The sequence below is a fragment of the Palaemon carinicauda genome, chromosome 13 (assembly GCF_036898095.1).
Source record: "Palaemon carinicauda isolate YSFRI2023 chromosome 13, ASM3689809v2, whole genome shotgun sequence".
Taxonomy (NCBI): domain Eukaryota; kingdom Metazoa; phylum Arthropoda; class Malacostraca; order Decapoda; family Palaemonidae; genus Palaemon; species Palaemon carinicauda.
In genome coordinates, this window is record NC_090737.1 from 39,431,100 (window position 1) to 39,445,271 (window position 14,172).

The 14,172-nt window shown below is 36.7% G+C and overlaps 1 protein-coding gene across 2 annotated transcripts in view; it reads left to right on the forward strand.

The window, feature by feature from the left end:
* Positions 1-14,172, forward strand: part of LOC137652288 (uncharacterized) — a 90,310-nt gene that overhangs the window by 68,883 nt on the left and 7,255 nt on the right. For both annotated transcript variants that reach the window (XM_068385590.1, XM_068385591.1), the window contains one exon: positions 4,704-5,972. In XM_068385590.1, coding sequence (XP_068241691.1) covers positions 4,705-5,844 — 1,140 coding nt within the window. In that variant the 5' untranslated portion in view covers position 4,704 and the 3' untranslated portion in view covers positions 5,845-5,972. The remainder of the gene's footprint in view (positions 1-4,703; positions 5,973-14,172) is intronic.

A 14,172-nucleotide genomic window follows, 5' to 3' on the forward strand; every position in this document is an offset into this window, starting at 1 on the left:
ATTTACCTTTAATCTCTCTCTCTCTCTCTCTCTCTCTCTCTCTCTCTCTCTCTCTCTCTCTCTCAGAGGGGGAAGATACCCAAAATTAAGAGGTTGAATAAGATACAAGAAAAGAATTGAGAACCGATGTACAGTAGGAGGCTAAAATGCTAGTTCAGCTAAAGTTCCTCCAGTAGTGTTTACAGTTATCCCCGTGAGATGCACTATCGACACTACTCTCCTATGGGGCCTCTAATGGGTGATTAAAGAGGCTGATCTGTATTATTTCGAACGTTTGTACTCATGAATTTCGCTAGAGTTCTCTAGCTTGAGGATACACTCAGGCACACCATTCTATCCTATTTCTCTTCCTCTTGATTTCTTAAAGTTTTGTAATTTATGTATGAAAGATCTAAGTCAGTGTTGTTACTGTTCTGAAAGGATTTATTTTAGATGTTCATTGTTCGTCTTTTAGTTTATTTATTTCCTTATTTCCTTTCCTCACTGGGCTAATTTTCCCTGTTGGAGCCCTTGGCTTTATAGCATTCTGCTTTTCCAACTAGGAATGTAGCTTAGCTAGTAATAATAATGATAATGATAATAAAATAACGCCGACTGAACCAAGATGCTGTGACATTGGTCATTGGGTTGCAGCTCTGAATCTGACCAGGCATCTTGTGCAAAGTGCCGAGCTCAGAACTAATATTTATATGCCGTCAACAGCTGCAATAAATCATATCTCCACTCAGAGTAAACAAACTCTCTCTCTCTCTCTCTCTCTCTCTCTCTCTCTCTCTCTCTCTCTCTCTCTCTCTCTCTCTCTCTCTCTCTCTCTAATGCACACCACTGAAAATTTGTCGTAAAACGGTAAAAATCTTGGAATAAATGTTGACAGGCATATACCTTTTTTAAAAATGAATATATAGACGTTAAGGAGTGATATTACGGTCACCAACCCGTTAAAGATAGTAACAAAGTAGGGTAAAAATGAATTGACGCCTGTATTTTACTGAAATACTGCTGAAAACAGTATATTTTTACCGAGAACTCCCGATTAAATTTAGGGAATTTTTTTTCGACGTCAACGAAGTCGGAAGTAGGTTATGTTTTACACGCTGTTTGTGTTTTTGTTTTTGTTTGTGAACAGCTTCCTGGTCACAATTTTTATCGCAGAGTAATGAAACTTGCGGGGATTAACTGTCATCTAAAAAGCTGGAATTTTTTTAATTTTGGGAGGTCCAGGTCACGGTCAAGCAAAATGCCAATTCAGGTAATCAGCCATAAGTTGTCACAGAGGCTTCAAACTTGGTTCATTTTTGAGTGTATGAAAATCCACGCCAATTAATACATGTTAAGGTCAAAGGTCAAGGTCGGGAAATGAGCTGCGCTTTACTGAGTGCCCCTCTAGTTTAACAGTGCTGTAACTGGTCCATCAAAATGTATAAAGCTTTATACCGCTTCATTATATCATTGAGAGCAGAATTAATTCTCCTTTTTCTTTATAAATATACATTTTAGTCCTCTTCCTTTCTGCTTCCGTTCGTCTGATCTCTTAATCTTTCTTCATAATTTCATCTTAGTGTTGAATGGCATCGCCGGCTCTAGCGCTGGCCCGTACGCCACAAATTCCATTATTGAAATTGATAATGAAGGTCGATGCTGTACCAACCGTGTGTCACACGATCGTACATAGTAACGACATTTCTTTTTTCTTTGTATATATTATGCTTTGTATCTTCGCTCTCCCCTCGTACTGACAGGGACCTGAATAAACATGTCTGGTTTTCTCACCGTTAACTGTTAACAGAGCCGGTTATCGGTTGAACATGGAATTGCCTGTTATGTTTTTATGTCCTTGCCTATCCTTTATGTATATATAAGCTGAAGTTCTGTAATAAAGTTACTCAGTTGCTTTCATCCCGCTTTTGAGTCACAACCTACTCTTGGCTTGTCATATTGGTTACCCCGGAGAGACATACTCCTCCTGCCTTCCCCTCCCCTCACTGTTACTATGACGCCCTCAAAACATACCTTCTGCTCCAGTACTCGCCGTCGCCAGCCGCCCGTATAACAAAGCTTTCTCAGCTCTCTCAACAACCGTTGGGGGACTAAAGGGTTTCGCTCGCACTCAGGGAAATGACCAGTATCGCTCGCCTGAAACCTGCCGCAGACGGCTCTCCTAGTGAGGTGAACCTACTTCGTGCCCTTTGGGTACGCCGTTTCCCCGAACCTGTACGCGCTGCCATACCCGATGTCAATAGTTTACCCATAAAGGACTTGATGACCAAAGCCGACGCCCTTATGGACACCTACTTCATGACCTTCAAGACATCCATCAACGCCTCCACTCCTGAAGAAGAGGACACCTGTTCAACGTCAACCGAAGTCGACGTGAATGCCGTAGGACATACACGCCTACCCCGTGACGAGCCTGAGCGGCGACAAAGCCACCCATCACCCACCACTCGCTCGCGCCCCAACCAAAGACTTCTACAGCCACTTACTGCCGCCCATCAGCCGCAGTTTTGCTACTACCACTCCAGACTTGGGGCTGCCGCGAAGAAACGTTCAGTATGTCATTTTTAGGGGCGGATCCATGTACCAACCATGTGTCACACAATCGTACATAGTAACGACATTTTTTTTTTTTGTATATATTATGCTTTGTATCTTTGCTCGCCCCTTGCACTGAGAGGGTCCTGAATAAACATGTCTGTTTTTCTCACCGTTGATTGTTAGCAGAACTGGTTGTCGGTTGAACATGAAATTGCCTGTTATGTTTTTATGTCCTTGCCTGTCCTTTTTGTATACTGTATATAAGCTGATGTACTGTAATAAAGTTACTCAGTTGCTTTCATCCCGCTTTTGAGTCACAACCTACTCTTGGCTCGTCACAATGCCATATGTAAATTAGAATGTCCCTGGATAGTACTTCCTTTTTTACTTTTTTATTTCCTTTCCTCTCTGGGCTATTTTTTCCTGTTAGAACCCTGGGGCTTATAGCATCTTGCTTTTCCAAGTAGGGTTGTAGATTAGCTAATAATAGTAATAGGATATTAAAATAGGCATAAATGCTGCGAACTCAGAAGACGTAGAAGCCTTGTGAGAATATCTAATGAAGTTTGGAGAATGGTCCAGAAAATGGTAAATGCCTTTCAGCTCTGCGAAATTTAAGTCATACACATAGGTTATAGTAACTCACAATTAGATTACTCACTGCTTGGTAATGAACTAGAAAGTGTGGACTAGGAGAAAGATCTTGGTATTATTATCAGCAAGGATTTGAAGTTCACCAAACAGCATAAAAGCTGAAAAGAGAGCACAAAAACTAACAGGTTACGTAAAGAGAATTCATATACAGAAACAAAGACACTGTACTACAGCTGTACACTTATAGTAAGACCCCAATTCTGGGCTCCAAGTATTCAGAAGGATATAGATGGACTGGAAGCAATTTGGATATAGACGGAGGATGGAACGTTTGAACTTCATTTGATCTACAAACTCGACGACTATGGGGACAGTTAATAAAGGCATTTAAAATTCTTAAAAAAGGAATAACGAATATAGATTACAACAATCTATTCACTCTTAGCACAAATCAGTCCAGAGGTAACGGATACAAACTGGAATTAAAAAGATACAACACCACTAAGTGTGGCAATTTCTTTACATACTAAATAGCAAGTACTTGGAATAGACTTCTAGTAGCTCGGTAAACACAAGAAAACTCTTAAATGCATAAACCAAATCGCTTTACCGAAGAGCAAATGGAGTTTCCGCGGATGGACTAAAAAGTCTTTGAAGCATCCAAAATCAAGTCCAGTAAATCTAGCCCAAAATAGGGGGTGACCCAGGACAAATTGCCAGAAAAACGAAACCACTTTCATATGTTTAAGTTAGACCTGCCACATGATATATCAAAAATGTAGAAAAATATATTTGGTGGAACATGGTAAAATATGCAAATTAAGGTAGCCATTACTAAAATTTCTGTTTTTGCCTATACTGACAAAAGTAATAGAGCTAGACTTATGAAAATGATATCCATACCCATGTTTTCATGGTCAAGGAATCATATGAGACCAATCTTAGGGATTTGTGATGATTACATCATAATGAATTCAATATGGTTGCCGTGGTAAGCACGAAAAAACTGAAAATCGCAGTAACTTTTACAGAATCCCACCAAAGACAGCAAACTTGGTGTCTATGTGAATGATTATTGAGCTTTCACATGTAGTAGTTATGAGGACTCTCCACAAAATGATGATTAAAAACCAGGACAGATGTTATGAGACCAAACTGGAGAGTGGTACTAGGTGTTCCGGATGAGAGTAAATGTAACCCTGCCTAATGCACGACACCCGCCTCTGTCATATAGAAGAAATGCCTAAACTGTTTAACCATCATGTTTATTCAGAAGGTCGGGTTAAAAAACCAAGCTTTCATTCTAATATACCAAACTTTGCTTTGTTTTTTAACCCGACCTTCTAAATAAACATGATGGTTAAACGGTTTAGAGGCGGGTGTCGTGCATGAGGCAGGGTTACATTTACTCTCGTCCGGAACACCTAGTACCACTCTCCAGTTTGGACTTATAACATCTGTCCTGGTTTTTAATCATCATTTTGTGGTGAGTCCTCATAACTACTACATGTGAAAGTTTGAGCTCATTCTTTACTTATTTTAACACACTTCTGATCAGTTTCTCTATTTTGCAGGATGCTTGACTGTGTGTTCTGTGGCAAGCCAATTCACAATGGTGAGGCGCTGACAAAGCTGACGCAAAAGGGATGTGATGGAATTGCAAGGGCCTGTGTTGAACGGAATGAAACTGTTGCTGTGGCACCTGGACAACAAATACATACATTGTGTCGCAATAATTTCATCAATCCAAATTGCATACAAAGAGACAAACGTAAGCTTGACGAAGAGGACAATCAATCGAATGACAATCGTTTTAGTCTCCGTTCAGCAACTCCAACCCATTCTATCAAGGACCATTGCGTATTCTGTGGTGTAGGCGATAGATACAATGGGAGGAAGACAGACTATAAACTCATTTCAGTGCGAACAAAAATATATTCCAAAAGTATCATGGAATGTTGTGATAAACGCAATGACTCATGGTCTGAGACAGTGAAAGCAAGATTAGTTGTTGCTGGAGAAGACCTTTTTGCAGCTGAGGGTGTCTATCACAAGGCTTGTGACTCGAACTTTAGAAAGGGCAATCAGATACCACAGTTCCTCAGCTGTACAAAAAATGAGTACGGCACCAGTGCAAAAAAAATAAAAGTTGGATGCCCAGGGGATTCAGAAAAAGAATCTGCTTTCCTTAAAGCTGTTGAAAATTTAGAAGCAAATGATGTAGAACAGACAACTGTCAACGATATAATCACAAAGATGGCAGAACTATTAGGACCCAATTGTGAACCGTATACGTTTAAACATACGAAAAAAATGCTTCAGAAACACTTTGGTGACAGCATTTTGATAACTGAGATTAATGGTACTGAAAATGTTGTGACATTCAGGCGTAAGGCACAATCTATACTCAACAATTTCTATCAGCAATCAAGGCAGCTTGACTGTGAGTTAGAAAAGTTACGAATGGTAGAGGCAGCCGCCAACTTAATTAAGAGCGACATAAGGTCAATCATTCAGTCCAAGGAGTTATATCCGAGTACACTTGAGATGGCTTCAACTGAGAAGACTCTGTCATATCTACCAAATTCATTGAAACGTTTTCTTGATGTCCTATTTGTTGGAAAGGAGAAGAATTTAAAGATAAGCTCAGTTGGTCAAGCAATGATGCAGGCAACCCGCCCTTCAGATGATGATCGTGATATCTTGGGCATGTGAACCTACATTTAAGGAGAATTAACTGGCATGCCTTGGTTTCAATTTCAACAAACTGACACCTGCATTATAGATAAATAGACTCATTTACCATGAAAACCTATAAATAGACACCAAGATTGTTGTCTTCGGTAGGATACTGTCGAAGTTATTGCGATTTTCAGTTTTTGCGTACCAACCATGGCAGCCATATTGAATTCATTATGATGTAATCATGACAGCTCCCTGAAATTAGTCTCAAATGATTCTTCGACCATGAAAACATGGGTATAGACACCATTTTCATAATTCTAGCTCTATTACTTTTGGCAATATGATCAAAAACAGATATTTCGACAATGGCTACCTTGAATTGCATATTTCACCATGTTCCACCAAATATATATTTCTACATTTTTGATATTTCTTTTAGCATGATAATTAAAAGTCATTGCAAGTAATTTCATTTTTCTGGCAATTTGTCCTAGGTCAAATGGTAGATTTACTGGACTACTGTGTCCAATTACGTTTAAGTTTCGTCTTTCCTTTTCTTCTTTTCCCTTTCTGTCCGTGTTTCAGACTATGGAAATTCGAATATTCCTCTCTCTCTCTCTCTCTCTCTCTCTCTCTCTCTCTCTCTCTCTCTCTCTCTCTCCGTAAGTCTCAATTATTGAAAAGCAGTCTGATTTTGAGTGGATAATGTGAAGATATTTCGTAAAAACCATGATGCCTCCGTTGACCTAAACCATATATTATGTATCTAGTAATCCGTCGTTTGTAGTGGGATGTAGCTGGTATGAATTCAGGCCTTACTTTGTCAAAAGGCTCACCAAGGTCAGTGAAGTCCTTAGCGACCCGAAAGGTGTCCTCTACTAGTTTCAAGTTAAAGGTTAAGTTGTCGGGTTTCGGTTTCATCAGAAATAGAGACAAAGTCACCAGAACGTCAGCCGAGCAAGCCCAACCCCGAACTGTGGTGCTCTACCACAACAGTGGTCACCCCAGTAAACAGCTTAAACTCACGGTCCCGGGCGCAAATCTATCTGTCGCCATTTGAATGCTAGGCAAATACGTTACCACTGTGATAGCCAAGATGCTATTTTTGATGCTAAACTGTTCTCAAATCCCGGTTCTCTAAATGTGGTTGGGGTTAGTACCGTCAGTGCACGTTTATAGGCCGCTCATGAATGCCCTTTCGAGAAGTACAATGCCCTAGAGACTTACTTTACATAAATATTATCAGCGCCCAAGCCCCCTCTCCACCCAAGCTAGGACCAAGGAGGGCCAGGTAATGGCTGCTGATGACTCAGCAGATAGACCTATACTGTAGGCTCCCCACCGACCAAAGAAACTCGAACCCCAGTCTGGCTTTCACCAGTTGGACGTTACCACATCGGCCACCACAACCGTAAATTTTAACCCTTTACATTACCTTCTTTTCCACTTTCTTCCATATTATTCTCCATCCTCGTGACTTTTAATTTGTAACCCCTTCAGCTGCATCTTTGCAATGATTGGCTTCCCGGACCCCAGTGCAAGGCCAAAATGGACCATATCCATAAATCCAAATTCAAACCTTAATTTACCAGCAATTGACTTCTTGTTCTATGTTGTGGCCTATTGGTAACGTCTCTGCGGGGTGATCACTCAAACTCGTTAGTTTCGTTAGTGTCTGCAACCTCGCCATCCTTGTGAGCTAAGGATGGCTGGTTTGGGAGAGCCTATAGGTCTACCTGCTGAGTCATCTGCAGCTATTGCCTGGCCCTCTCTTGTCCTAGCTTGGGTGGAGAGGGGCTTGGGCGCTGATCATGTGTATATATGGTCAGTCTCTAGGGAATCTTCCTGCTTGCTAGGGCAATGTCACTGTCCCTTGCCTCAGCTATGCATGAGCGCCCTTTAAAACTTTATATCCGTCTTTATTTAATATAAAACACGAGAGAATATGTCAAGCATTCGACTCTCTCTGAGCCTGCTTCTGCCTTTATTGGTGTGTGCAGCTTTGCGAAGCGATGCAAGTGGGGAAAATGTTCAGATTGCCTTTAAGCTCTTAGAGGTTCTGTGTGTTTTGTTAAGTATTGCCAGGAAATCCACCAGTATGTGTTTATTCAGAATCGCCTTCAGATCCGTTGTGTGTTCTTATTAAGAATTGCCTGGAAATTCCCTGTGTTTTTATGAGAAATTGCTAGTTAATAAATCTCCTTTGTGTTTTGATTAAGAATTGAAGGAAAATCCTTTGTGTTTTGATTAAAAATTGAAAGAAAATCCTTTGTGTGTTTTGGTTAAGAATTACCATGTCATCTCTGTGGTTTTTTTTTTTTTTTTTTTTTTAAAGAATAGCCCGTAAATCCCGTTTGTTTTGATTAGGAATTGAAAGGAAATCTCATGTTTGTTTTTATTAAGAATTAAAAGAAAATCCTGTTTGTTCTGATTACGAATTGAAAGGAATTCCTCAGTGTGTTTTGATTAAGAATTAAAAGGTAATCCCCTGTTTGTTTTGATTAAGAATTGAAAGAAAATCCCGTTTTATTTATTACCAATTAACCTTTTTGTTTTGATTAAGAATTTAAAGGAAATCTCATGTTGTTTTGATTAAGAATTGAAAGGAAATCGCCTGTTTTTTTTTATTAAGAATTGAAAGGAAATCCCATGTTTGTTTTGATTAAGAATTGAAAGGAAATCTCATGTTGTTTTGATTAAGAATTGAAAGGAAATCGCCCGTTTTTTTTTATTACGAAATGAAAGGAAATCCCTTGTTTGTTTTGATAAAGAATTGAAAGGAAATCCCTTGTTTGTTTTGACTAAGAATTGAAAGGAAATCCATTATTTGTTTTGATTAAGAATTGAGAGGAAATCTCCAGTTTCTTTTGATTAAGAATTGAAAGGAAATCCATTATTTGTTTTGATTAAAAATTTAAAGGAAGTCTCCTGTTTCTTTTGATTAAGAATTGAAAGGAAATCCATTATTTGTTTTGATTAAGAATTGAAAGGAAATCTCCTGTCTCTTTTGATTAAGAATTGAAAGGAATTCCCTGTTTGTTTTGATTAAGAATTGAAAGGAAATTCGTGGTTTGTTTTGATTAAGAATTGAAATGGAATCTCCTGTTTTTGATTAAGAATTGAAAGGAAATCCATTATTTGTTTTGATTAAGAATTGAAATGGATTCTCCTGTTTCTTTTGATTAAGAATTGAAAGGAAATCCATTATTTGTTTTGATTAAGAATTGAAATGGAATCTCCTGTTTCTTTTGATTAAGAATTGAAAGGAAATCCATTATTTGTTTTGATTAAGAATTGAAATGGAATCTCCTGTCTCTTTTGATTAAGAATTGAAAGGAAATCCCCTGTTTGTTTTGATTAAGAATTGAAAGGAAATTCCTGGTTTGTTTTGATTAAGAATTGAAAGGAAATCCCCTGTTTGTTTTGATTAAGAATTGAAAGGAAATTCCCGGTTTGTTTTGATTATGAATTGAAAGAAAATTGGTTTCTTTTGATTAAAAATTGGAAGAGAATCCATTATTTGTTTTGATTAAAAATTTAAAGGAAATCTCCTGTTTCTTTTGATTAAGGATTGAAAAGAAATTCCCGGTTTGTTTTGATTAAGAATTGAAATGGAATCTCCTGTTTCTTTTGATTAAGAATTGAAAGGAAATCCATTATTTGTTTTGATTAAGAATTGAAAAGGAATCTCCTGTTTCTTTTGATTAAGAATTGAAAGGAAATCCATTATTTGTTTTGATTAAGAATTGAAAGGGAATCTCCTGTCTCTTTTGATTAAGAATTGAAAGGAAATCCCCTGTTTGTTTTGATTAAGAATTGAAAGGAAATTCCTGGTTTGATTTGATTAAGAATTGAAAGGAAATCCCCTGTGTGTTTTGATTAAGAATTGAAAGGAAATTCCCGGTCTGTTTTGATTAAGAATTGAAAGGAAATTTGTTCCTTTTGATTAAGAATTGAAAGAAAATCCATTATTTGTTTTGATTAAGAATTAAAAGGAAATCCCGTGTTTGTTTTGATTAATAATTGAAAGGAAATCCCCTGTTTGTTTTGATTAAGAATTGAAAAGAAATTCCTGGTTTGTTTGGATAAAGAATTGAAAGGAAGTCCCCTTTTTGTTTTGATTAAGAATTGAAAGGAAATTCCCGGTTTGTTTTGATTAAGAATTGAAAGGAAATCTCCCGTTTTTTGATTAAGAATTGAAAGGAAATCCATTATTTGTTTTGATTAAGAATTGAAAAGAAATCTCCTGTCTCTCTTGATCAAGAATTGAAAGGAAATCCCCTGTTTGTTTTGATTAAGAATTGAAAGGAAATTCCCTGTTTGTTTTGATTAAGAATTGAAAGGAAATTCCCGGTTTGTTTTGATTAAGAATTGAAAGGAAATCCTTTGTTTGTTTTGATTATGAATTGAAAGGAAATTCCCGGTTTGTTTTGATTAAAAATTGAAAGGAAATCCCGTTTGTTTTGATTAAGAATTGAAAGGAAATCCCCTTTTTGTTTTGATTAAGAATTGAAAGTAAATCCCCTGTTCGTTTTGATTAAGAATTGAAACTAAATCCCTTGTTTGTTTTGATTAAGAATTGAAAGGAAATCCCTTGTTTGTTTTGATTAAGAATTGACAGGAAATCCATCATTTGTTTTGATTAAGAATTGAAAGGAAATCCCTTGTTTGTTTTGATTAAGAATTGAAAGGAAATCCATCATTTGTTTTGATTAGGAATTGAAAGGAAATCCCCTGTTTGTTTTGATTGAGAATTGAAAGTAGATCCCCTGTTTGTTTTGATTAAGAATTGAAAAGAAATCCCTTGTTTGTTTTGATTTAGAATTAAAAGGAAATCTCTTGTGCGTTTAGGTTAAGAATTAAAAAGAAATCCTCTGTGTTTTTATTAAGAATTGTCAATAAATTCCCTGTTTGTTTTGAAAGAGAATAGAAAGGAAATCCCTTGTGTTTAGGTTAAGAATTGCCAGGAAATTCCCTGTGTTTTGATTAAGAATTTCCAACAAATTCCCTGTTTATTTTGGTAGAGAATAGAAAGGAAATCCCTTGTGTTTAGGTTAAGAATTGCCAGGTAATCCTTTGTGTTTTTATTTAGAATTGCCAATAAATTCCCTGTTTGTTTTGAGAGAGAATGGAAAGTAAATCTCTTGTGTTTAGGTTAAGAATTGCCAGAGAATCCCCTGTGTTTTTATTAAGAATTACCAATAAATTCCCTGTTTGTTTTGATAGAGAGTAGAAAGGAAATCCCTTGTGTTTAGGGTAAGAATTGCAAAGAAATCCCCTGTGTTTTGATTAAGAATTGCCAATAAATTCCCTGTTTATTTTGGTAGAGAATAGAAAGGAAATCCCTTGTGTTTAGGTTAAGAATTGCCAGGTAATCCTTTGTGTTTTTATTTAGAATTGCCAATAAATTCCCTGTTTGTTTTGAAAGAGAATAGAAAGGAAATACCTTGTTTAGGTTAAGAATTGCCAGAAAATCCCCTGTGTTTTGATTAAGAATTACCAATAAATTCCCTGTTTGTTTTGATAGAGAGTATAAAGGAAATCCCTCTTGTTTAGGGTAAGAATTGCCAGGAAATCCCCTGTGTTTTTATTAAGAATTGCCAATAAATTCCCTGTTTGTTTGTATAGAGAATAGAAAGGAAGTCCATTGTGTTTAGGTGGAGAATTGCCAGGAAATTCCCTGTGTTTTGATTAAGAATTGCCAATAAATTCCCTGTTTGTTTCGAATTAGAATAGAAAGGAAATCCCTTGTGTTTAGGTTAAGAATTGCCAATAAATCCCCTGTGTTTTGATTAAGAATTGCCAATAAATTCCATGTTTGTGTTGAAAGAGAATAGAAAGGCAATCCCTTGTGTTTAGGTTAAGAATTGCCAGAAAATCCCCCGTGTTTTTATTAAGAATTGCCAATAAATTCCCTGTTTGTTTTGATAGAGAATAGAAAGGAAATCCCTTGTGTTTAGGTTAAGAATTGCCAGGAAATCCCCTGTGTTTTGATTAAGAATTGCCAATAAATTCCCTGCTTGTTTTGATAGAGAATAGAAAGGAAATCCCTTGTGTTTAGGTTAAGAATTGCCAGGAAATCCCCTGTGTTTTGATTAAGAATTGCCAGTAAATTCCCTGTTTGTTTTGAGAGAGAATGGAAAGTAAATCTCGTATTTAGGTTACGAATTGCCAGGAAATCCCCTGTGTTTTTATTAAGAATTGCTAATAAATTCCCTGTTTGTTTTGATAGAGAATAGAAAGGAAATCCCATGTGTTTAGGTTATGAATTGCCAATAAGCTCCCTGTTTGTTTTGAGAGAGAATAGAAAGGAAATCCCTTGTGTTTAGGTTAAGAATTGCCAGGAAATTCCCTGTGTTTTGATTAAGAATTGCCAATAAATTCCCTGTTTGTTTTGAAAGAGAATAGAAAGGAAATCCCTTGTGTTTTGGGTAAGAATTGCCAGGAAATCCCCTGTGTTTTTATTAAGATTTGCCAATAAATTCCCTGTTTGTTTTGATAGAGAATAGAAAGGAAATCCCTTGTGTTTAGATTAAGAATTGCCAGGAAATTCCCTGTGTTTTTATTAAGATTTGCCAATAAATTCCCTGTTTGTTTTGATAGAGAATAGAAAGGAAATCCCTTGTGTTTTAAGAGTTAGGAATTACAAGGAAATCCCCTGTCTTGATTAAGAATTGCCAGTAAATTCCCTGTTTGTTTTTGAGAGAGAATGGAAAGTAAATCTCGTATTTAGGTTAAGAATTGCCAGGAAATCCCCTGTGTTTTTATTAAGAATTGCCAATAAATTCCCAGTTTGTTTTTATAGAGAATAGAAAGGAAGTCCCTTGTGTTTAGGTGGAGAATTGCCAGGAAATCCCCGGTGTTTTGATTAAAAAGTGAAAGGAGATTCTCTCTCTCTCTCTCTCTCTCTCTCTCTCTCTCTCTCTCTCTCTCTCTCTCTCTCTCTCTCTCTCTCTCTCTCTCTCTCTCTCTCTCTCTCTCTCTCTTACACAATTATAAGAATACGAAATTCAATGGTAATTCTTATGCGCGTACACATATGATAAGGCAATAGGTCGTAAATGCCGTCACCCACTTGAAGAGAGACTTAAACTCTACAGAATCAATGTCTAGATTGTTAGAAATATTTACGAAAAGGGACCCCTCTTAAAAAGGGGGAGTCGTGGGAGGAAAAGGTCACTATAGAGTGATTGAGGGTTATTTGCGTCGTTTATTTTCTGCAAATTTCAGTCTTATATTTGGTGTTATAAAAATCATCTTTATGAACACAATTGTATGTTATTATTTTTTTTTCCGGAACTCGTGGTTTAATTAATGTTTTAATTGTTTATTGACTATGAATAATGTTTATTCGGAAATAGGGGAATTATAAGCACGTCTGCCAAATCTATTAGATCCGCTTTTGAGGTCATTTATGCCACAGATTTCACAGATTTCATTCGCGTGGAACATCTATACGGAACCATACAGGCAAGTTAACGTTTATTAAAATGTTCCACATTTCTTAATCTTTGATTCACACTGTATATATAATAAAAGTCGTGATGATTATACTCGTAGTAAAGAGACACTGACAAACAATAATTGAAGTCCTTCCTCTCTTCGTTGAACAAATAATATATACATAATAGCCAGGTCCTTTAAATATACTCGAGTTATTTGATGGGCCTTGCGTATGAGCACAGGGCACCGATCGAGAATAGAACATCGGAAGTTCAAACTTAAAGCGAATGTTTTTATGTTGAACAGGCTGAACTTGGGATATTTTATATTCTTTATTCATTACTTCTCTCGCTTGAGGGTACACTCAGGCTGACTGTTCTGTTTGTTTTCTTATTTCCTTTCCTCACTGGGCTATTTTCCCTTTTGGATCTCTTGGGCTTAGAATTAGTATCTTGCTTTTGCAACGAGGGTTATAGCTTAGGAAGTAATAATAATAATACAGTTTATTTCCTTATTTCCTTTTATCGCCGGGTCATTTCTTCCTACAATTATTTAATGAAGAGTGGGGAAGGGAGACCGGCCACTCTTTGTAATACCTCTCAAGTAACAATAGATATTAAACATATTTCAGTCGATAGTCCTGTCTTTATTCTTTATTCTTCAGAGGACACATTCACTCCAGGGTAAGACTTTAAGAGCTATACTGGGAGAAAATTGTAATACCCTGAACTTGAAAAAATGTATATGGAGTATTGGTTTATATCATAAGCTTTAGATAATTCTATTAATTTAGGTTTTTAATCCTTTTAATCCCTTCTTATTTTGCATTTAGATGTTATTGTATGGCAGTTGTGGGATTGGTTTTATAATTTGAAATGATACCAATTGTTGTGAGAGTACGGTTATTATTGATTA